The sequence below is a fragment of the Corvus hawaiiensis genome, chromosome 9 (genome assembly GCF_020740725.1).
Source record: "Corvus hawaiiensis isolate bCorHaw1 chromosome 9, bCorHaw1.pri.cur, whole genome shotgun sequence".
Taxonomy (NCBI): domain Eukaryota; kingdom Metazoa; phylum Chordata; class Aves; order Passeriformes; family Corvidae; genus Corvus; species Corvus hawaiiensis.
This window is the reverse complement of record NC_063221.1, coordinates 10,592,375-10,616,323: the sequence shown is the minus strand read 5'-3', so window position 1 is coordinate 10,616,323 and position 23,949 is coordinate 10,592,375. Positions and strand designations below refer to the sequence as shown.

General features: G+C 39.9%; 2 protein-coding genes across 5 annotated transcripts in view; one reads left to right on the top strand and one right to left on the bottom strand.

Moving 5' to 3' along the window:
- DENND1B (DENN domain containing 1B) overlaps positions 1-23,949 on the top strand; it is a 161,739-nt gene that overhangs the window by 118,256 nt on the left and 19,534 nt on the right. For all 4 annotated transcript variants that reach the window (XM_048312185.1, XM_048312184.1, XM_048312182.1 and 1 more), the window contains 6 exons: positions 2,023-2,124; positions 5,918-6,008; positions 9,976-10,016; positions 10,832-10,900; positions 13,080-13,136; positions 13,920-14,030. In XM_048312185.1, the coding sequence (XP_048168142.1) occupies positions 2,023-2,124; positions 5,918-6,008; positions 9,976-10,016; positions 10,832-10,900; positions 13,080-13,136; positions 13,920-14,030 (471 nt within the window). The remainder of the gene's footprint in view (positions 1-2,022; positions 2,125-5,917; positions 6,009-9,975; positions 10,017-10,831; positions 10,901-13,079; positions 13,137-13,919; positions 14,031-23,949) is intronic.
- Positions 8,186-23,949, bottom strand: part of CRB1 (crumbs cell polarity complex component 1) — a 143,969-nt gene continuing 128,205 nt past the window's right edge. The window contains exon 12 of the mRNA XM_048312179.1: positions 8,186-9,444. Coding sequence (XP_048168136.1) covers positions 9,421-9,444 — 24 coding nt within the window. The 3' untranslated portion in view covers positions 8,186-9,420. The remainder of the gene's footprint in view (positions 9,445-23,949) is intronic.

Sequence of the window (23,949 nt, the reverse complement as noted above, 5' to 3'; positions counted from 1 at the left end):
TGGGAAGCATAACCTTAGTTTTTATTTTATTAAATAGTTTATTTTGAAATTATTTTCTCTCTTTAGTCCTAAATGTAGTGTTTCCTAGCATGTCATGAGCCATCATCTAGTCAGAGCTGCAGTCCTACAAAGCCTCTGTATTTCCAGAAGTGCCTTCTTTGTGTAACAACAACAACAAATAATTAAATAAATATGATGTGTTTGTGTGTGTATGTATGTATATACAGGGAGCTCTTTTAATTTGCTGCCTTGAAATTTTTTGGAAGAACAACAGAACTGAGAAGAGAGTCTGCCCTCAGGAGCACTATGTCTTATACCACCATGTCTCACTGGAGACTGTTCCATTTGTTTTGATGCACGTTGATTTGCTAAGTAGCTTGGGGTCATGTTCTTAAGACAAGAGTCTTTAGGAGCTCAAGAATAGCTCATGCAAAGTGGGTCAGGAAGGCAGTGCTATTTAAAGTACCACGAACATTTCAGGCTGTTTGGCAGATCCAGCATGTCCTGCATATGTACAGTGCTCACCAGTGATTTTGAGATGAGTAGGGGGAATAACTTGGGTGCTTGTGGAGATTTGGTGGACACAGTGTTGTGTGTTGTACTGAGCTGGGTATGTGTCTCAGAGCATGCCAGCTACCCTGGGACAGGGCAAGGATTATGTGAATGTAAAGCTTCTAGTTCTTCCAGTGAGAGATCTTTTCTAAAATCAGAGCTTCCATAAAGAAGTAAGTATGTAAAACTTGTTGAACTTAAATACTTTGCTGAGTCAGATTGAGTCTGAAAAGAAGGAGTCAAAAAGAGGGAAGTTTTTGATAGTATAAGAACAGATTTTAAAATGACATCATAGTGGCTTTACTGCAACAGTCCCTTAGGTCACACTTGAACCATTTAAAAACAAAGGGTGAGGTGGAAGGAACAATTGAAAATGATTTACAGCTGCTCCAGCAAACTCACCTAGGTCTCACGGACAAAGTGCTTGGTGACACTCTGGAAGCACCTCCCTGCAGTCAGCTGGAATGATGGGGAAGTGCTGGAAGTGCCATTTGCCATTGGAGTTAAACAGGACTGGGAGCACAAAGATGGGGTGATCATGGCCATGAATTAATTTGTCTTTAAAGTGGCTGCCAGTTGGATCTGTTGTGAAGATCAGTTTAGCAGCTGCCTTTGATCTTTCCTCTTCTGAATGGCTGAGGTATCTTTTAGTCTGCTGTGGGACTGTACTGGAGATGTAGCTTCTGGGTAGTAAAATTTCAAATGATAGATTTAGGTGGGGCATTTTGTTGCATTCCAAGTTTTCTGTCTTTGATAGCTTTGGTAGTTGTTGCTAACCTGGTGATCATTTTGGCTTTGTAAACTTGGGTGAGAGTGAAATCTCACTCGGCTTTATGGTGAAATCTGATTGTGTACCTTGATTACCACACAAATGTCGTATTTTTTCTGTTACTTATCCAGTTATGCCAAATAGCTTCAAGTACTTATCACAAAGTATGGACAAGAATCACAGAGTTGGGGAGATGCTCCTCAGGAACATCCAGTGGTCTGCACACACAGAAGACAGCAAATTTTAAATTAAATTTGGGAATAACAGAGGAATGAGTTGGATTGTTTATAAATGCTCTCATTGACTTCTCTTTTTTTTACAATGAGTGTTGTTTTCAGTAAGTTTTTTTCAACAAGCTCTGACTTTTCAATGAATGCTTGTTTATCTTCTTGCATCATCCAAGGGTTCTGGTAACTGTAGGCTGTGCACTTTTCCCATGTGGGAAAATACATTTTGTTGTATTAAGTGTTAATGTTCAAACTTTTTTCAGAACTGTGTTTCACTTTGTAGTCTTTGTTTTGTGTAAAAATGAAATAGGTATGTGTTTCAATAATTTCCTGCTAAATCAGCAATGTATTTATCAATCTTCTCATGTCTTGGTAGAATAAATATAAAATTATTTGGTGCAGACATATTTTTGGATTGAATTACAATATATATGTATACTCACCATCCTAACTTCTTCTGTTTCAATTTTTTAGGGAGAGCCTATAACTTTCTGTGAGAATAGTTTTGTGAAGCATCGTTCCAGTACAACTAAGCAGTTCCTGGAAACAGCTGTGAATCTTCAACTGTTTAAACAGGTATGAGAGGGTAAATGGCCCGTGTTTAATGATTTTCTCTTAAAATATATCTGTATTTAAATACATTTTCCTTTCTGTCATCTTATGAAACTCTGGGATAAAATCTAAATACAAGTACTTTGGGGACAGTCATCCCAGATTTGTTGTATTTTTATATCTGCAGTTATAGTTAAAAGGAATGGTGGTGAAACTGAACAAAAAAATAACCCCAGGGTGCTGAGCCAGTGTAGCATCTCTTCAGAGCCTGTCAGCAACCCAGCTACACAAGAAAAATCAGGGATCTCCCAGCTTGATGGTTGAACTTCGTTTTCAGCTCTCTTGGCTCATGCCCAAAGAGCCTAAACAGCGGAGTGCTTACTTAAATTGGACTTCACTGGTGTTTTATTTAAAAACTGGATTCATCCTGTAACTGCAGTTTTCTTTGCTAGGCTTTTTGAAGTATGCACACAGAAAATGTCACAAACCTGAGCTATAGGGGTGGCCTGAACAGTATTCTAGCTGATCTGTTAATGCAGAATTTGAATTAATAGAGGACAAATTGTTGAATGTCTGGCACAGCTCAGTTCTACTTTGATTACAGTCTTTGAAATGGATTTTGTTCTTTGATTTTATTCTGTAACTCTTCTCCCTTTTCATCAGATGACCCCGTTGCATGAAAATGGTGTTGAACTTATCACTAGATTTTTATGAAAATTAAGGAAAATATGAATGAAATCAGAAGATTCATGAAAGTATATATTTGGCTGAAAATGCCTGGAATGATTGATACACAAGAGTTCGTGTATGAGTAATATGGGGGACTTCTTTGAAGATACACAACCATGATAGATAAGGGAAATCCATTATATGTAGAATCTTCTAATTAAAAAAAAAAGTTAGTGTTAATCAAAGGATAGTGTCTAAAGATTTATGCAAGGATGATATTTTATAGAAGTCCTGTGAAAATATGACCGTAAAATTGGGCTGCTTTAATTTTACTGTGGTTATATAAAATAAGCAATAAGAAATTTGAAACCTTCTGAATTACGATTGGTTGGATTGAAATGGGAAGAAGTAACAGATTGAAGTGTGGTTTACATTTTGCATATCTGCATGCAATAAGGTAGCATGAAATTTTCTTAATAAAAAGCTGCTTACAAGCAGTGTTGCTAAACTGTTGTCACAGTGGTAGTACTGAAGCAAGACCTTCAGCTGCCATGAATGGGCTGGCTCTGTACTTACCCATTACATTTTAATGTGTTCAATTAAACAGAATCAGTTTACAGTTTGTTTATAGCTTGCTCTAATTTTATTTCAGTTGAAGGAAATAATAGAGGATTAGGAAATAGTAACAATTTTGATGATGTGTGTGGTTTAATAGTAGTAGTAGGTTTTTTTCATTCCTCTGGTTTTTGTTGCAAAGGTCACTCCTACTTTTTCAGTTAATCCTCAGCCCAGCTGCATCTTCTCCAGTTTTTCCCACTGACAAATGAGCTGTTTTCAAAGTTGTTTGTATTCAAAGAGACCAAACTGTATTCTTATCTGCTCTGAAAGTCTTTTAAGCAGAAGATAGTTCTTAGAGGCATCCATTAAACCCAGACCAAGCAGAAAATTGGTACTTTAAATACACCCTTTTTGCCATAACTGACAAGTGAGCTTTATTTGTGCTGTTCTATGAAATCCCTCCTCTGTCCCTTTAATTAGAGTAGCATGGAAGGTAACTAATCTTTATATCAAGCTGCAAACATAAGTAATTAATAATTGCATCTTATGTGTCAAATAGTTCTGATAAGTGTCCAGGTAAAATACGAAGTCACTCTTAGAACTAGCCTGAAGCCTGATGCCAGACTATCTCCGTAAATAGTGTAATTGTATCAGCAAGGTAATTTGCAACATTAATTGGGATTTGTTCCTAAGATGTTGGAAAGTGTTACTTAGAAAAATAAGTAACGAATGCAGGAATCATAAGCCCGTTAAAATTGTTAGTAATTCAAATTTCATTTACAAGCTTTGTGAGCTGAGCTCTCTTCTTGCGAGATATGAGCTGTTATTTTGTGGAAATCACATTTATGATGTTTTCTTTGCTTCTAAAAACCTTTTGGTTTTAAAAATGGATAAAATTACTTGGGTATTTTGAAGTGGATGTGGTCTCTATTTTGGTTTTAGAATTCAAAATTAGCTGAGGATAATGTCTTTCATCACCTTAAAATCCAGGGGTAACACTGGAATTGCTGGTTTTTCATTGAAAGAGTCACCCACGGGCTCTTTGGATCTCAAAGTGAATACATTTCTTGAAATAGCAGGCCCAGATTTTTCAGTCTGTGGGTTTGAAGAGTGTGGGTTTGAAAAATGGAAGGAGAAAACCCATAAATTTTATGTGTGATTCCACATGCTGTTCTTTTCATGGAGCAGTTTAAGTGCAACCATTAACAGTAAATTACTCAAAAGTAGTAACTACTACTACCACCACTACTAACACTTATCATTTATTTTAAATAATGTCTCCAGTATCTTTTTGCTAACAGTTCTCTTTGTCAGTATTTACATTAAATACTCAGTTGGTGTGACCCTCTCACATTCAGTCAGTGTCTCAGCCTTCTGTTGATAGGATTTTACCAAATGATGAGCATGTCCATAAATCTTATGCTAGTTTATAGTATGGCATGAATTCATAACTTTCCCCAAAGAGAAAATGTGTTACAGTTCAAAGGAAGGGATGAGAGTGGGGGTTGTTGGTTTTGGGGCTTTTTTTCACAGCAGTAGCTAAAGGTGCTCTTATCTCTTTTTCTTACTGTGAAATAATCCAGTGATCCCACAGTGGTCTGACCATGAACCAAGCTATTTGGAAAAAGGCCAACTTGGAGTAAAATGAAAAAAAATAGAAGGAATTTAGACAAGGAAGAGAAAAATATCTGCATGCTTACCTTATTCTTGCTTCTGGAATTTTTGTACTCTGAGAAAATTGTTTTTTCATGTCACTAGTCAGTTCATTGGCAAGCATCAGATTGTCACTGACACTGTTTGGATAATCTGTGGTAAAAAATGATTCAGCCAAATAATTAATTCTGGTTCATTCCTATGTACTGTTTAGTACCAGTGAATAACTCATAATTCTTTCTAGAAGATGAACTGTGTATAATTGGAAAATTGCTTTCTCACTTTATCTGTCAGACTTGAATTAGCCTTTTCAAAACAAAAAGGGAGGGGTTGCTTCTTGAAAGAATTTTACATCTATAAGAATGTTCTTGTTGTACTCCTTGAAGCCTGATAATTCTTGAAAAGAATGTGTTCATCCCTTCCAAGAGGTTTAATCATTCGTTTTCTAATTTTGACTTTTTCTGACACATTTGGATCATTTCAGTCTTTGTATATACACTTACCTGTAGCTGCAAATTCGTGTAGTCACACAGCTGTAACCTCTACGTAAGGACAACTGTTGCAATATGCATCTGTGGATGCACCTAAATAAGGGTTAGTGCTTAAAAAGACCCACAATTTCACAACAGGACATCCGGGAATGTCTTGAAATCCAGAGAAATCCGGAGTTACTATTTTTAAGGAATTAAATTCTTTTCTTGCCATTAGAAAAATGCAGAAAATATAAATAGTTTTCTTGGTCTGTACTCAACCTTCCTGCTGCTCATAATTACAACTGCTCTTGTAAAGTCTATCTGAAAGCAGTGTATTATCCTTAAGACATGTATTGTCTTGAACATACACATTCCATTAGAATGGACACATTTAAAACTCTAACACTGTAAAGAATAGAACAGACAGCAAAGTGTGTGTGACCCTCTTCTTTTTTCACCTGCAGTTTATTGATGGTCGGCTATCAAAATTAAATGCAGGGAGAGGATTCTCTGATGTTTTTGAAGAAGAAATCACAGCAGGAGGCTTTTGTGGAGGTACAGAATTAATTTGGGTGTACTCATTGACACTTCTTTGGGAACTGTTCAACATGATGTCCTCATGATGTCCTGTAAATTTTAGAAGTCATTAATCTTGTTGCTGTTTCATTGTTTCCACTCATTCTTGGAAAGGTTTTAGCCTTTAGCAAATCACTGCTGGGACACATACTATTATGTACCTAGTTCTACCAGTATATTAAATGAAGATATGTTTGTTTAATCCTGTAAAATAATACTTAGATTTCAGTATAGGGTGAGATATCACTATAGTGTTTACATTTTTAACTGCATATTTATATAATATGATGCATTCTGTGTAAACTGTATTTTTAAAATCATTTTGACATTTGTGCTGCTTCACTTCTAGATAATTACATTTTCCATAAACACTTCATTTTCTTTTCTTATCTACTTATTTCTGCAGTGTAAAAATCAAAGTGCTTTAAGAATAAATGTTAAGAGAAATCTGCTTTCTTCAGTGAATGTATTACTCTAAAAAAGGGAAAGTTTTTTTTCACTTTTATATATGATCTGAGAAGGGACACGGAAATTTATCTTCTTCATAAACAGAAATATTATTCCTCACGTTGTTTGCCTCGGTTGTGTTCACTGACAATTGTTACAACACTTTTCACATCAGCTAACCCAAATGGAAGAGGGCATCCTGCATCCAGTGCTGATTTTTACAGTATTATGGAGTGGTTTCATGTTAAACATTTAGGATAGGTGTATTGTTATTTCAGGTGTTGTCATGTTTTAAACCCACCACCACTCAGCTGCTCACTCTGCTGCAGCCAAAAGCAGCACAGGTGTAAGAGATGGTATCAAAAGATGGGCTCAAAATATGCATGACAGCACAAATACTATTTTATGGTCAATCTTGAAAGTCGTGTAGAAGCTTCCTCAGTAGATGGAGCTTATGTGATTTGAACAAATCCACTGAGCTGCAGCTGGCAGCTTTGCATGGGCTTCCTTTGCAAGACTGTCCTTGAATGGGACACATCAAGGAGAGGATTTGGCCCCCACAGAGAAACTATCAAGTGCTGCTGTGCCATCTGCACCTCCTAAAAAAGTAAATTTTTTGTACTCAAAAGTGCATAATTCCTTTTGTTCAAGATTTTCACTGCTTTCTTCTGCCTTCTGTGTCTTGTGCTAGGATCTAGCACATAATTTGTGGTTTTGTTTCTTGATTAAGGTGTAGTTAGTTCTACAGAGATTTACATCTTCCCTGCCTTTTTAGGGTTAGTTATGCTGCTCTGTAAACCGATTTGAGACCTCGAGCATCCATTATTCAGATAGGTGCTGTCAGTATTCAGAGCTCATTTGCTGGCTGCAGTTAGGGGTCAGGAGGCTGCAATAAAACTGCAACAGAAGTTAGATAAAGCTTGTTTCTTGGCTGTGCTCTGGCAGGCTGTGAACCGTGTCTCACCTGGCTCTGCTCAGGAGGGACTCAGCTCTGCTGGTGGTGCTGGGCTGGCTTGCACTGCCTGTGTACTTTTCAAGTCAGACAAGCTGATCTTGCCAGGCTGTGGACAAATTGCTTAGGGCACATACTCAGTATTTACATAACTGCTGTCTCATTATTGTTATGAAGTGCAGGGCTAACAATATGTGTGCAATTGAAGGTGACATTTTGTGACGCTAATGGGGTAGAACTATGATCTCTTTGCGGACTTAACTCCCGTCAACTTTATCGGGAAGCCCAAGGTTTGAAAAAAACAGGTGAAACCCAGATTTCAGAAAAGTCACAGAAAGTTAGTGTTAGCTACAAGCCATTAAAAGGACAGGTGAACACAGTGTGGAAAGTACAATTTAAAAACTACTGAATCAAATGGAAAGTGTTTCTTTAAGTAATCTCTTTTTAAATTCACCTTTTTCTACATATGCAAGTTTAACTAAACCAGGAAAGAAAATTAAACTGAAAATTGAAGAACAAAGCTTAAATTTCATTATTTTTTATGATTTCCTTTTTTAAAAGAAATAGTGGTCAAAAAATTGTGTGTCTGCATCTGCAAATAAATTTGTGAGACATCTTCATTACAGTTTGCACTTTATAATTAAAATTTTATTTTCTCTTACATTTTATTCTATGGACATATTAGTTCTCAAGAGTTTTATGTAAGTTTCAATACAAGAATATAATGATGTATTGGTTTAGCACTCAGATTTCTTGTAGAATATGTTAATGAATTTTTAATTACACGAATTTTGCTACAGCAGTAATTTTTTCCTGGTGGTCTAATGTCACTGGTGCTAATAGAAAGAAAACCAAAAAAATAAAAACATTTGAAACTCCCTTGTAATGATAATTCATTTTAAGGAATGAGATTTTTTTGCTAGAGTTTCAGGAGGTTCGGCTCTAGCTGAGGGTATGCAGTGTTAGCATGGCTGTCTCTGTTGATGAGTATTTATCAGTTTCCTTGATTTCCTTCCCTGAAGTCTCTCTACGTAAGTAGATGACCATTAAACTTGGCCATTTGCTGTGATCGCATTTACTGTTTCTATTAATCTAGTCAGGCTGTGACAGAGAAAGCTCAGATGTGGAAAGAGTCACTATTGAGTACACTACAAGACAGGTGATCTATGAACATTGTTGACAGGAACTGAAGTTATGAAATGTTGTGTTAAAGAAAGTATTTATTGTTCATGCAATATCCCTAACACCCCAGCAGTGGTTAAATTTCACCTTATACATGTTATTTGCATGCTTCCTTCTCTGAAAGTTCTAGGGAGCCAGATCAAAGAAGTGAAAAAAGAGTTGGTTTTGCTTTCGGTTGCTCTTTGCTGTTCTTAATGGAGATGGGATCATAATCATCATGAGGGTCTCTCCTCTCTAAGAAAGCACTGCTTTCACTTGTGCCATGATTCCTGAGAGTCTGGCTGTCTCAAAATTGCTTGTAAAAATTGAGTGGGATGGGTGAAAGTGCCTTATATGAGTCTAAACAGTTCATGTTTCTTCACCTCATTTTGGAAATTGGGAATATCTTTTCCAATGATCCAGTTAGTTCATGAAAATGTTCTAGGAGAGTATTTTGGCTTTCATTAGCCAATGGAATAATTCTATCCAGGCCTTAGTTAATGGATTATTGTAACACCCGAGGAGTTTTGAGAGCTCCTGTTAAAAGTCTGTAATGTTGTATCAGTATGGTCCTTTCAAAATGGTCAAACTCTGAAACTGGAGCAGTCTTGTCAAAGTGAATGTCTTGTATGGGGTCAGTAGCAGCTCACAGTACTGGAGTATTCAAGTGACTGATGTACTCTAAAACTTTCTCAGGGATCATGGACCTCATCTTTGTTGTTCAGCTGAAGCACCTTTGGGAAGTAGTATTGACTTCTTCATCAAGTAGAATTTAATGTGGTCCCTTGTGGCCAGTTCAGTCCTCGGTGGTCCTACAGAAGTCAGTAGCTCTCACTTGCCTTTAGAGGTTTTTCTCTGTGAAAGAAAGTAGATACAGTTAATAATTTAAAAGGATTTTTTCTGCACAGGAATGCATAGTTGTGCCATAACCCTTAGACTTTTCTCATGTCCCTTTTCCTTGGGATGGTACCTTCTGCAGTCCATGTCATTGTTGTGTTTGAAAGTTTGTCGAGAGGGATCATTATGCTTGAATGCAGTTAATATATTATTCTTTCCTTTGAGTTAGTATTTTGCTTTTTATACTTTCTAGGAGTGTGTTGCCTTATCATAGTTTTAATTCATCTTTCTGCCTCAATTGGAATTAAAAACTGTGTGGTGAAGACATAAGCTTTTACAAAGGAAACAGAAAACAAGCAATAAGAGATTCCTAGATTTCTTTCTTAGTGTATGCATATTCTTATCTTCACATTCCTTGTCTATCTGGAAAGGATTAATTGAATAAGTAATACTCTAAGTACATTTTTTATTCGGGTAATGAAGAGGGTTGCAACATTTAAAATGTTGAATGTATGTTTGATTGTGTTATATTTGACATTTCTCTTTCAGGGAATTCAAGATCTTACCAGCAGTGGATGCACACAGTGAAGGTATAAACTTGGTTAAGTAATTATACTGGCCACCCTGTCCTTTTAAGTCTCCATCCTTTTCCTTACTTCTATGTAAAAGTTTGTTCATTTGTGAGAAAAATGTAAGTACATTCTACAAGAAATACCAAGTCTATAGTATATGCAGTAATTCTGTGATTTTTTTTATTGAAGATTTAAAAAAAAAATTCCCATTCACAAAACAAATGCCAAAATGCATAAGGTTTTTATGTCTGTATAGTCAAAGATTTCACTGCTTTCTGTATCATGTTACATTCCATAACTCTGAATTAGGTGTGACAATTTGATATGAAGCTTATCACTTCTAGTAAATAGCAATTTTGTTAATACAGATTTGTACAATTTGGCTAGCAGAAGACTCTTGGTATAACCTTGTTATTCTTCAGCATTAGTAAAATATATTATTTTAGATTAAGAGAATTCTTGTGTGATTAAATGAGATAGTCCTTCCTGTCAGGTCAAAGTATTTTTTAGTTGCATAATAAATATGATAGGAACACATGAAAAATAGCCTTAACTTCTGAATTGATTTTGTAATGGTAACAGTGAATGAAGACCAAAAATCCATCATTCTGTTGGAGTGCCTTGATAAATGTGTCAGCTGTGGAATGACATACTGTAACCCTTGTGTAGCTGCAGACAGCAGGTTGGGGAGGAAACACAGCTGTGCTTGCTCTTACCCATTTCAAGGGAAGGTTGTTACTTCTTCACAGCACACTGTTCATTTTTCCTTGCTGTTTTCTTAAGGTTTGCCTTGTGTTGCAATGTTACTGAAATATATTTTTTGTGTATTTCAGAAAGGCAGTGCACTGATCAACACAGCGATGACCAAAGCCACTCCGGCTGTAAAAACAGCATATAAATTTGTAAGATCATCTCTTTCAAATAAATAATACATAAAAATACTGCAATTTCCTACTACCTCTCATTCTCCCTGAATGCTGAAAAACCTCAACATTTTATAAATAAATTGCAGAAAAGCACTTCAGCCTGTAGAAAGTGTTTACCTTAATTTGTTTTCTCATATAGCACTAGGATTTATAGTTGATTCAGACTCTTCTACATAGCTTGTACATAAAAACAAACTTTCTCAAAGCATCAGAGTGCTGGTTTACACACTAGAAGCTTATTTGAATATCATTTAGGTATTTGATACACAGCTGTAATTTCACTTTGGCAGTAAGTGCTGCACTATTGAGATGTGGTAAAGATTCAGTAAAGTGTGCAGCAAATCATCTGCTCCTTTAAAGATGGTATTGGAATACTCATGTTTAACTGGGTTTAATGCTTATACTTCTCATCTTGAAAGATCTTGTTTTCGAAGACTGCCTAACCCATGAAGCATGTGAGATTATACTGTATTATGCAGTATGGTAAAACAGCAATAGAAAAAAATGAAGTGAGAAGTGTTTTAAGGTTGCTTTTATAATATATGGGAAAAGACTTTTGGCTTCCTTTTTGCTTTTCCAAATGTTTCACTAGCTGGATGCATTATAAATAGTCTTGAATAGATCAGTAAATCAGTCTGTGCTAGAGTATTTTAAGTAAAGTTTTCAAACAGAATTTTAAATTTTACATCACTTGAAAAACACGGCAGTCGTGGAGAGAAACAGGTAAATAAATATACTTCATATTCATAGACTCATTTATAATTAAAAAATGGTTCATCTGCAAATTATTCTTCTTCAATTGCATTGTCTTAGACTGTGGTTACATGGACTTCTCCAGCCTTCAATTTTGATAATTATGCCCTTGATAGTAAAGGTTCTTCAAAGTGAACTTCTGTGTATGCCAGGAAACTCCAGTAAATTCTTGAGGATCTGTGTGTACATGGTATCCAGATTTATACCCCATTTAATTTCTTACATTGTTGCCTTTATGGAGCCTAGTACTAGAGGACTGCAATATGCATTTCTTAATTGTCACATAACTGGTTGGGAGCTTTGAGTAATGTTGTCGGGACCATCCCTCAGAGTTAGAACAAAGCACTCAGAAATTCATCCAAGTGCTGTGAGCAGGATCTGGAAAGTTTAAAGTGGCTTTCAGGTTAGCATCTGGTACATGGCACCCCATGGTGCTGTTACTGAGCCTATGGATGTATGATTTAAGGATCAAAAAAGACTCTGTGACCTCTTGATTCAAGAAAATGATTTTTTTTTCCTGAATTGCCACGTACAGAAAACCACAGAAAAATAGATAGTTTTCAGATATGTATGCCCTTGAATGTATTTTAAAAGTCCTGTTTTCAAGACAACCTTGAAAACTTTTGTAGTTTTCCCCCATATTTGTGTAGGAAAGACATCTTTTTTTCTGTTAGGGTTTTTGGTGTTGTACCCCCATTTTTATTTTTTTTCCTTCTCCCCCCTTCTTTCTCTCTCTCTCTCTCTCTCTCTCTCTCTCTCTCCCCCCCCCCCCCCCCATTGTTTTTAGCATAACATAGTATTCCATATTGTTAATTCCTTTCTGTATTGAAGAATATTCTTGGCTGTTTTCTATGCAACAATGATTCTTGTCTGCCTCTTTTAATGCATTCAGAATTCTCCCCTAAATAGCAGCACTGTGCTGTTCAGCAACACTGGGCAAAATCTCCATCTGCATATGAAATCACTTCATTTCTCTTAAGATTGATGTTGCCCTGCAAGTTGCCAGACTGGAACACTCTAGCAGTCATCTTAAAAATCTCAACATTTTTTCAACATGCTTTATTGCTAAAATACCCTTTCAAATCTAAAGGAGCATTTCAAATAAAGGAGTGATGTGTATATGACCATTCTTAGCCTGTCCCTAGTAATAATGGAGAATTTTTAGTGTGTTTTCACAGCATTGGCATGCACATACTGTAAAAAATCCTTAAATAGATGGACAAAGCATGAATATGGAAAATACAGTGACAGTGCATGTTTGAAATTTGTGATAAAGGTTATTGCCCTTCTTTATATCACCAGGTGTTTCAAAAAAAGGCAAAATAAGTATGGCATCATAAGGCATGTTCTGTGATTCCAGCCAGTGTCTTGCTGAGCAACTTAAGTCCTTTTATTTCTCCAGGCAAAAAACCAGGCAAGGCAAGGAATAAAAGAAGTGAAGAATAAGTTAAAACACAAGGTACGTAGTACGCTTTATTTACTTTCTTACACTGTTTCCTGTATCAGTTTGAAGCTTATACTTTACAAATCACATGAGATTTGTGTTTTTAATGACTTTTGAAATATGCTTAGCCCTTTGTTCAACAATACATTTTTCATAACGAGCCCTCTGGCAACTATCTGTCATTCTATGCATCCACTGAATAATCTCTTTATTGTTTGCATATTTTATCATAGAACAACAGAGGTCTTCAAAGATACATTAAGAGGATGTATGTTTTCATAAAGTTGATTGCTTTGATATCACAATTGAAGCCTTTGCTTCAAGCTGAGAATTTGAGAAGGGAGAGTCTTGCAGTACAGTGTATTTCAGGAGGTGCAGTTGTCCAGTTTTAGTTCAATAGCAGTGTTTCAAGAGGAATGAATAGTTTCATTTTGCAAAAGCAACATCACAAACTATCGGAAAAGATGGTTTAGGCATTTTGCAGCTGCTTTTCCCATTAGGAATTTTGCTTCCATGTAAGATTTTTCTGTACAGGGAAGGAACCATTTTTTGGATACCTATTATGCTATTTCAAGAAAAATTTCAAAAGCATTTAAGCAATTCAACTTTTAAATGATCATGTTGGTAATCCAGTGTTTTGAAAAGCTAAATTTGATTTTCTTACTACAGATGGTATTTTCATGACAGTAATAGATTGTGGCAAGATAATTTTAAATGCATTCTGCATGCATAATATGGAGGGTATGTTTGCAGATAATGATTATAAATAAAAGACTTTTAATCTGTTTTGTTGCATAGGAGAGTGAGGAAGAGTATGGAACTTGCAGTGCTGGTGCAGTACAGAGTGTTCCTGTCTACACATCGCATTATGACAAAAGAACAAGCTCAGAAAAACGAAGGCTGGCACAGGTAAGACACCTGAAACTTCTGTTTGTATTCACATACATATAGGGAAAATTTTTTGCTGCTTACAGTAGTGTGTTGGTGAATCTGTTTCCAAGATGATTTTCCTGTCTGTGTTTGGATAGTGTGATTAAAAGGCTATGTTTATAGAAGTACTGCTACACTGCTTGTATGGAGAAAAAAAATGCTATTTGTATTTCAACCCTGTTGCAAGGGGAAAGAATAGGAGATCTGTAAGTATGGATCTGAGATTTAATTCTTAAATTCCGGTTTTGAGAAAGGCTTCTCACAAAGATACGTTCTGATCTATTCACAGATCTGTATTAAGCTATCTTTTTTAGTTTCTTATGGTAAGGCATAATAATTTAGTGTTTCTAATAAATTGTTTTGGCAGTCACATGGCCTTTAACCTTGCTCAGATAGTTATGATTTATTATTTTATTAATAAGTCAACTAGTTAATGCAGTGCCAATGTCTTGGCTTTTGTTCTCTAGTCCTTTCTAGTCTAGATTTGAAGTAACAGGTGTAGTGTCTCAACTTTGGCAAGTGTTTTAATGTTTTTGGATTCATTTTGACAGTTTTATGTCAAAAATATCAACACAGTAGTTTTTCTAACACTTTTTTTTCTGCAGATATTTACTTGCATATGTACATATTTTTAATGTATGGGTATTTATTTTTACATTATATTGTTATTGCATGTTTTTAATATATGTGGATTTTTAATGCCCGTATCTTCCTAATATGAGAATTAAGTATATAAATTCAGCACAGTTGCTCTAACAACATTTTTTTTTCCCCTCTAGATATTGCAATATAAATATAAAGTTTCTGAAATACGACATAGAACTGATGCAGATGGTTGCTAAATGATGATGAGATTGTACATTAGTATTAAGTTATTTTTAGTAGGGTTATAAATAATACAAAGACTTTCTGCTTCGCTGATATGGTAGTGCTGCCTATTGTTGTGTGCAGGAGTCTAGGGATACAAAGGAATATAATTCACCTTGGTACAATTAAAGGGTTCTCTTGAAGGCGTGTGTTCAGACAGAACAATTGAACTTCTATGTGGTTTTGTGTTCGTGCAGCTGTACAGTGCTAAATCCTGTAATCATTGCTGTTTCTACCAGTTGTCTTTTAGCTTTGCAAACAAGGCAGGAGTGCAGATGTGTGCCTGGCTTTGTTTACATGCATCCATACACACGTGTGTTAAGGGATGTGTATGCACATGGACATATACACATGTTTGTGTAGGGTGTATTTACCAGCAAAGCTGGGAACTGAGAGCCCCACAGCACTGCCCTGCTGAAAACCAGCTCTTGTCCCAGACGTCACATGAACCTAGTGGGCAGGAAGGAGCACATGGGGATTGCTCTCCAAGAACTCCTTCACCTCTCACTCATGCCACTTCCTTCTTCCTCCTCCCCAGGAGCAAATAAACCAAAAGATTTCTGAAAAATAATAGTTTGCTGTTGCTACTCTTGTTTTTATTTTTGGTCTTGGTGTTTGAATACGATAACATAAATTCTTTATTTATAAGTGGTGATTTTAAAGTTTACATCCAAATAAAAAATATATATTTTGTATTCAATGCATGCATATGAGAGAGACTGTTTGATCTAGTAGTGAATCTGCTGTTTAAAAGAAGTGAAATTCAGGGTGCTGTTATTGTCAGGTCTAATCCTTTTTCTGGTATTCCTTATCCTGCAAATGAGGCTCTCCACCCAGATTTCTAAAATGATCTCCACCAGTGGCTGTATCAGTATAAGGATAGTGCTAATGTGGAGTTCAGGCAATTTGATACATATTTAAAGTAAGGACCAGATATTGATAAAGTCGTTATGCTGGTGTACTGAAATACTCACCCAAACCTAGATAAACAATGAACAAGAGAGAGAGATTTCTCTTAATGGTCGTCCTGCTTCCAAAAAAGAGGCACCTTTGCACTTTATTACTATCTCTTCCCTACTGAAACATTTAGAAAATTGTAAATACAAAGAATTTTGTGTCATATTTTATGTCATTTTAGATATATGCATTGAGCTTTTCCTTCTCCACTTCTTAGAAACAGTTAAATACTGAGAGTTACCTGAGATGCTGTAAAACATCTGCTTCGAAAAGTTATGTATGATATGAAAGTTTGCTTTACTGAGAAAGATCATTTTAAAAATCAGTTCATAACAGGATTTGGGGGTCTGAGAGGACATTTCCTTTACAATAGGAAGTGAATCCACTTTTACCCCAACCAACAGGAGTTTGTATATGGGTCTGCTAATTAGTACGGTTATTTCCTGTTTTGTTGATGAGGCTTTAATAAATGTCAAGGGTACAGCCATGAAGATCTCCCAATTAGGCTTTGCGTTTGTAAAACCCAGCCCCTTTGCTTTTGTGTGAGGATGACAGTTCCAACTGCAGCCTCAGCCTAACAGGGCTCAAGGGAAAGGATACTTCTCTGGTTTTATTGAAAACACAGCCAGTTTGGCCCAGGGAGAATACCAGCACTGGTCACAGTGCAGAGCCATTTTTAACAATGAATATTTACTAATCTTTATCACTGCTGTCATAGTGGCTTTATTGTATTTTTTCTTTTCCAGATTGGCAATAGACTTTAAAAAAATCAGCAGTAAATAAAAAAAATTAAAATTATAGCATCTAAAATAGCTGTCATAAACTAACCAGAGGATAAATAATTAAATGCCTTATTGCAAACTGAAGCGATCAGCTTGCCCTGCTGTAATTTGCATTTTGAAAGTGTTTCCTGAGAGGAGCTGAGGGGAGTGCACTGGTACGTGCCCGTGTGCGCGCCCGTGTGCGCACAATGAATCCGTGCCCGAGACGAGCCCTTCCTCTCTGCAATATTCATCTGAGCTTGCTCCTGCTTAGGTTCGCTGTTGTAGGCTCCTCAGACATGTGTGAGCTTAACTGTATTGCAAGTCAACATTAACAGATGGATTGCCCTAAGCAAGGGAAAACCACAACAACAAAATCTAGTGAAAGTGGAGGATTGAAGCTTTTTATTGTTAAGCCTTATTAAAACCTTGGCATGTGCACTGCTGTTAACTGTTTCATGCCTAGAGCTAATAATGTGTCTCGGGTATGTTTCATCTCTTACTTTAATTAGCAATGTAGAAGGCACAAGAAATCACCAGCTAAAATTTTTGAAATAAAAATTAATGGAAGCATGAGATTGCTTAGACTCTGTTTGCGGTATCTTGTGAATGATACTGCTGAGTTCCTTTAACTGTTGATGAGTGGGGTACAGCAGGGCATGTCTTAGACTATGGAGCATTCAGTTTTTGCATAATCTGTTTTAATTCTGTTCCATTATATGCTCCCAGGTAATGCAGATTTCTGGGTGCACAGGGACCTAAATGCAGCAGGAGCTCTGTAAAATTGTTTCAAATTAATATATAATGAAAAAGGGAGCATGTTTATTATGATCCTGGTTAGAATGCCAAGAAGATCTGTTTGATTTCATGAATATGATCTTTGTAATTTTACTGTTATATCAGGTGTTAGGGTAGTTTATTGAAAATGGACTATGTCAGGATATCAACAGTCATAATGTATTTCATGGCAAATAAAACACTCTGGAAGATTAGCAGAATAGCAAACAAGAGCTACCAGTTCACTTTGCAGTTAGTAAGTTAGCAGTGTCCCACGGTCTCTAAGAAAATGTACATAGTACCTGTACCTTTAGGCACCTACTACCTTCCTTCTGTAATGGAAATGGGCATGTGGATTCTAAGGGTAGATTTAGCAATCACTGTGTTAGCACTGCTTTAATGTTCCTATATCGAAGGTACCAAGTGAACTACTCACCATGACTTTGCAGATTCCAAATACAGTGTCTAAGAAGGTTTTTTAAAACACTTTTGTATAAGGTAGTAAAAACCAAGTTAGACTAAGCTTTTTTCTTGGTGGTCGCAAACAGAAGAGAGTTTTGGTTTTGTCTTTTTTTTTCTTTTTTTTTTTTTTTTTTGTAAGGCATGTTGCAAATGGAGCTTTTTCACTTTTGTTGAAGTATGTCCTAGAGACTATACAATATATAATTCAGCTTGCAGTAGGTGTGCTTGGCATCTGTTCAACAAAGACAGCAAGTGTCAGGCAGGAGGATGTGTTCAGAATAACCTTACCTTCAGGAGTGCCCCATTTATCAATATCCCTACAATGGCCAGTGAAATAAATGACATAATCATTAGCTACAAAGGACTTCTAGTAACTGATTACCCTCCTAACCTGGAAAAGGTGGTGAGAGTGGGCTATTCTGAAGACTCCTTTTTTTTTTCCCCAGAAAAATAAGAGAGGAGACTGTGATAATGCAGTGATAATGCAGTGCTGAATGTACATATTCTGTGTAAGATGACTGAATATCTTCTAGAAAAAATATCCGCAGTCAGCCCCTCAATGATATCAGAAACATAAATCTGATTAAGGACATTTACCTGTATTTGTATTCAGACAATGTGCTTGAGATCACATCTATGCTCACCAACCACATATAACACTGGTTCTGTTGCTGGAGGTGTCTTCTACCCTCATTGACTAAAATACTATAAATTGAAAGATGTTATAAACAGTAAGAGCTAGTTTTTAATATAAATCATGTTTTGCTTCTGTAAAACACAGTTTTGAAATAAGCATTGGTTGATCAGTAAAGTCTGTTTCTTTAGCTATTGTGGTGTAATGTGAAAATATTGTAGATATCATTAGCTTCCTTTAATTTGGAGAAAAATCTTTTGTCTTGCTGTGTCAAGTAAGATCTCTTCATTCTGCAAAACAGTCAGATTTCCTTTTAATTAAAAATGAAAAAGCTAGGCAGCCAAAATTCAAATTGCAGATTACGAGAGTGCCCTCTGGTGGTTCCGCTTCCTTTCTGAAGTGGCAGGGCACACCAGGACCCTCTGCCTGTGCAAGCCTTGCTTGGTACAATGAAGACCTCTTACGAATCGAGGGGTACTTCCTTTATTTGTGTGTTGGGGTTTTAGTTTAGTCTTAGGTTTTCCTGTTAAAGGAATTTTCTCCCATATGCATGTTGCTAGGGGACAAATAGCTGTACTTAAGAAAGACAAAAAGGGGAGTGGGGCGGGCCTGGCTACTCTTTTGTCTACACCTGGGTGTGGGGACAGTTCGCTCTGAGCGTCCGGAGAGAGAAGCTGCAGAGAAAGGAGCTGCTGCTTCTTTCTTTTTGGCCGTTCTTTCTTCCTGCTGGAAGCAACGCCGGGACCCCAAAAGCCGCTTTCCCTGCCCTGCTGGAGACCGAGCTGTGGCTGCCCTGCTCCGCTGCTGCTTCGAGTTTTCGCTACGCTGTAGCCCTGCTCGCCCTGCCTGCCTGGGCCTCTGTGGTTTTTTTTTCCCATCTGGATACATCTCGTCTGCCACCCGGGATTTGCCGTTCGTCCCTGCCGTTTCAGCCTGCTGTTCCTGAGAGCCCGGGATCAGCTGCCCAGGGGTTTGTGAAGCCTTTGTTCCATCCTTCCCCGGGATCCCAGGGCACCAGAGCCGCGGGTTTCCCGAGCTCGCTCCGGAGCGCCCCCTGCAGCCGCGGGGGAACCATCGCACCTGCCCTGCTCACCGGGAGCCGCCAGCGCCCCTGCCGGCTGCGAGCGGAACTGCACCCGAGGGGAAAGGGCCCGACAGCCGAGAAGGCTGGGACTGGGTTTGTGATTGCTGTTACTGCCAGAGTTGTTGTTGTTTTGTTTGACTGGTTATATACATATAGATATATATAGTAAAGAACTGTTATTCCTATTTCCCACATCTTCGCCTAAAGGCTCTTGATTTCAAAATATAATAACTTGGAGGGAAAAGGGGTTATATCTGCCACTTCAAGGGGGGCCTCTGCCTTCCTTAGCAGACACCTGTCTTTTCAAAACCGAGACAGATCTTGGCGCCCAACGTGGGGCCTGAGGGCATTAAGAGATAGAGGTGAAAAAGGAATAACAGTTCCTCGATAACTTTATTTTGTGTGCTGGATATTGGAACCTTGTTAGGCAGCACTATGTGGTCTAGTTTACCCTGGTTTGGGTGGCATGTAGCCGTGGCTATATTCTTCCCCTTTGCAGCTCCTTATTTGAATATGGGTCCTCTGACTAAGGCTACCATTGCTGTTATCCAGCTTGCGTTATGGGTCGAGAAGGTGAGGAATTCATGGGTTTTTAACTTCCTCCGGAATGTGGGCTCATGGATAAACAGCTATCACACACTGAGCACATGTTTTTGGGGTTATGTTAACAATGGTACCTTCTGTGAGGAAATGACACCAGGGGAAGTTTTCTCCCAACCCCTCAACCAGTTCTTTGGGCCCACCCCATCAATTTTCGAAGGGTTTAAATTCCCTCTGAATACTAACCATCTGCTGCTGATAGGCCTACTCTATTTAGCATTCAAGGATAAGTTGAGATTGGCTTGGATATCTACTCGGACACCAGCCCCAGAGACTAGAGATCCTGCCCCAGAACCTGACATGGCCCCAGAGAGTAGAGTTCCTACCCCAGAGCCTGATCCTGCTCCAGAGCCTGACACGGCCCCAGACACTAGAGATCCTACCCCAGAGCCAGAGCCTGCCACAGCCCCAGACACTAGAGATCCTACCCCAGAACCTGACACGGCCCCAGACACTAGAGATCCTACCCCAGAGCCAGAGCCTGCCACAGCCCCAGACACTAGAGATCCCGCCCCACAGACTGATACTGCCCAACAGTCCACCTCAGAAATGGACTACCCAAACTGGGTGGGGGTACTGGCAAAAGGGATGCAGGAGATGTGCCAAGAGATGGGTCAGGTGCGCCAGGAGATATGCCAGGAGATGGGCCAGGTGCGCAAGGAGATGTGCCAGGAGATGGGCCAGGTGCGCCAGGAGATATGCCAATTGCTAAGGGAATACACCTCCTCAGCTAGTGAAAAACCCTCTCCCTGCCCCAAAGAGGGTGAGTCCGATGGTGCAGCAGTGGAACCCACGGATGTTACAACCGTCCAGGCTTCAGCTGAACCACAAGGACAACCACAGCCAGCAGCAGTCGCCCCTGTGCAAAGGAGGAAGTATAAGACCAAATCAGTACGACCAGTTAATGATGATGGGCAACCAGGACCCTCACAACCAGCAGGAGAGCCAGAGCCAGAAGTCATCACTGAGTCCCTGTCGCACGACAGTCTCCGTGCTATGCGAAACGACATTGTGCGAAGGGGGCGTGAGCCTTATACCACCTGGCTGCTTCGGGTTTGGGACCTTATGGGCACAAGTGTGCAACTGGATAGTGGTGAGGCAAGGTATCTGGGATCGTTGACCCAGGACCCAGGTGTGGACCAGATATTTGTGAGGGAGCCAGGGCCTCTCTCTCTTTGGGAGCGGCTCTTAATGAGTGTGAGAGAAAGGTTCATTCACAAAGAAAGAATGCAGGAGTATCATCATAGAATGCAGTGGAAGACACTCGAGCAAGGGATCCAACAGCTAAGAGAGGTGGCAATATTAGAGGTACTCTTTGGGAAGGATGGACAGCATGATAATGACCCCGATAAGGTCAGGTGCACAGGACAGATGATGTGGAACCTGGCAAGGCTAGGGCCATCACAATACACCACCTTCATTGCAACGATTGATGCTGACAATACCCGAGAAACAGTGGGCTCTGTTGCCAACAGGCTCAGGCATTATGACAGCATGATCAATGGCCCGCTGAAAGCTCATGTCTCTGCTGTGGTCCAGGACCTCAAAGAGGACATGAAGGAGATGAGGAAGGAAATGAGGGAGGAGATGAGGGAGGAGATGAGGAGGGTCAGTGTGGCACCAGTGCGAGTCACAGGCCCCCAAGTCAGAGCCCGTCGTCCCCCTGCTAGAGAGAGAGGGTACACCCCACGAGCTGAGCTGTGGTTTTTCCTGTGTGAGCATGGGGAAGACATGAGAAGGTGGGATGGGAAACCCACCTCTGCCCTGGCAGCGCGGGTGCGTGAACTCAAGGAGGGAGGCACTAACCGAGGGGGTTCCGCTAAGGTGAAGGTAGCCTCAGCCTCCCGTGACCGAGCTGCCAGGCATTACAGAAGGGAGGATGATATGTCAGATCCCCTTGAAGGTACCTCGAGCATGTACGCCCAGGGAAAGAATGATAACCAGGGCTAGAGGGGCCCTGCCTCTAGCCAGGAAGAGGCACGGGAGAACCGAGTTTTCTGGACGGTGTGGATCCGATGGCCTGGCACATCAGAGCCACAAAAATATGATGCGTTGGTTGATACTGGGGCACAGTGTACTTTAATGCCATCGGGACATGTGGGGGCAGAACCTGTATCCATCGCTGGGGTGACCGGGGGATCACAGCAGTTGACCCTTTTGGAAGCTGAGGTGAGCCTGACTGGGAAGGAGTGGCAAAAGCATCCGATTGTGACCGGCCCAGAGGCCCCGTGTATTCTGGGCATAGACTTCCTCCGGAATGGCTATTACAAAGACCCAAAAGGACTCAGGTGGGCATTTGGGATTGCTGCTGTGGAGGCAGAGGGCATTAGGCAATTGAACACCCTGCCTGGACTATCTGAGAATCCTTCTGCAGTTGGGCTCCTGAAAGTGGAAGAGCAACGAGTGCCAATTGCCACCTCGACAGTGCACCGCCGGCAGTATCGGACAAATCGAGATGCTGTGATCCCCATCCACAAGATGATCCGCGAGCTGGAGAGTCAAGGGGTGGTCAGCAAGACCCACTCACCCTTCAACAGCCCCATCTGGCCTGTGCGCAAGTCTGACGGGGAATGGAGATTGACTGTGGACTATCGTGCCCTGAATGAAGTGACTCCACCGCTGAGCGCTGCCGTGCCAGACATGTTGGAGCTCCAGTACGAGCTGGAGTCCAAAGCAGCGAAGTGGTACGCCACTATTGACATTGCCAATGCCTTCTTCTCCATTCCTCTGGCAGCAGAGTGCAGGCCCCAGTTTGCCTTCACCTGGAGGGGCGTGCAGTACACCTGGAACCGACTGCCCCAGGGGTGGAAGCACAGTCCCACCATCTGTCATGGACTGATCCAGACTGCACTAGAAAAGAGTGAGGCTCCAGAACATCTGCAGTACATTGATGACATCATTGTGTGGGGGAACACCGCAACTGAAGTGTTTGAGAAAGGAGAGAGAATAATTCAAATTCTCCTGCAAGCTGGTTTTGCCATCAAGAAGAGCAAGGTCAAGGGACCTGCCCGAGAGATCCAGTTCCTGGGAGTAAAGTGGCAAGATGGACGACGTCAGATTCCCACTGAGGTCATCAATAAGATCACAGCAATGTCTCCACCGACCAACAAGAAGGAAACACAAGCTTTCCTAGGCGCTATAGGTTTCTGGAGGATGCACATTCCCGAGTACAGCCAGATCGTGAGTCCTCTCTACCTGGTTACCCGCAAGAAGAATGATTTCCACTGGGGCCCTGAACAGCAGCAAGCCTTCACTCAGATCAAACAGGAAATTGCTCACGCCGTAGCCCTTGGCCCAGTCAGGACAGGACCAGAGGTGAAGAACGTGCTCTACTCTGCAGCCGGGAACAATGGTCTGTCCTGGAGCCTCTGGCAGAAGGTGCCTGGTGAGACTCGGGGCCGACCACTGGGATTCTGGAGCCGAAGCTACAGAGGGTCTGAAGCCAACTACACTCCCACAGAGAAGGAAATCCTGGCAGCTTATGAAGGAGTCCAGGCTGCCTCAGAAGTAATCGGCACAGAGGCACAACTCCTCCTGGCACCCCGACTACCGGTGCTGGGGTGGATGTTCAAAGGAAAGGTTCCCTCCACGCATCACGCCACCGACGCTACTTGGAGCAAATGGATTGCCCTCATCACGCAGCGCGCCCGAATTGGAAACCCAAGTCGCCCTGGGATCTTGGAAATAATTACAAACTGGCCGGAAGGTGAGACTTTTGGGTTATCTTCTGAAGAAGAAGAGGAGCAGGTGACACGT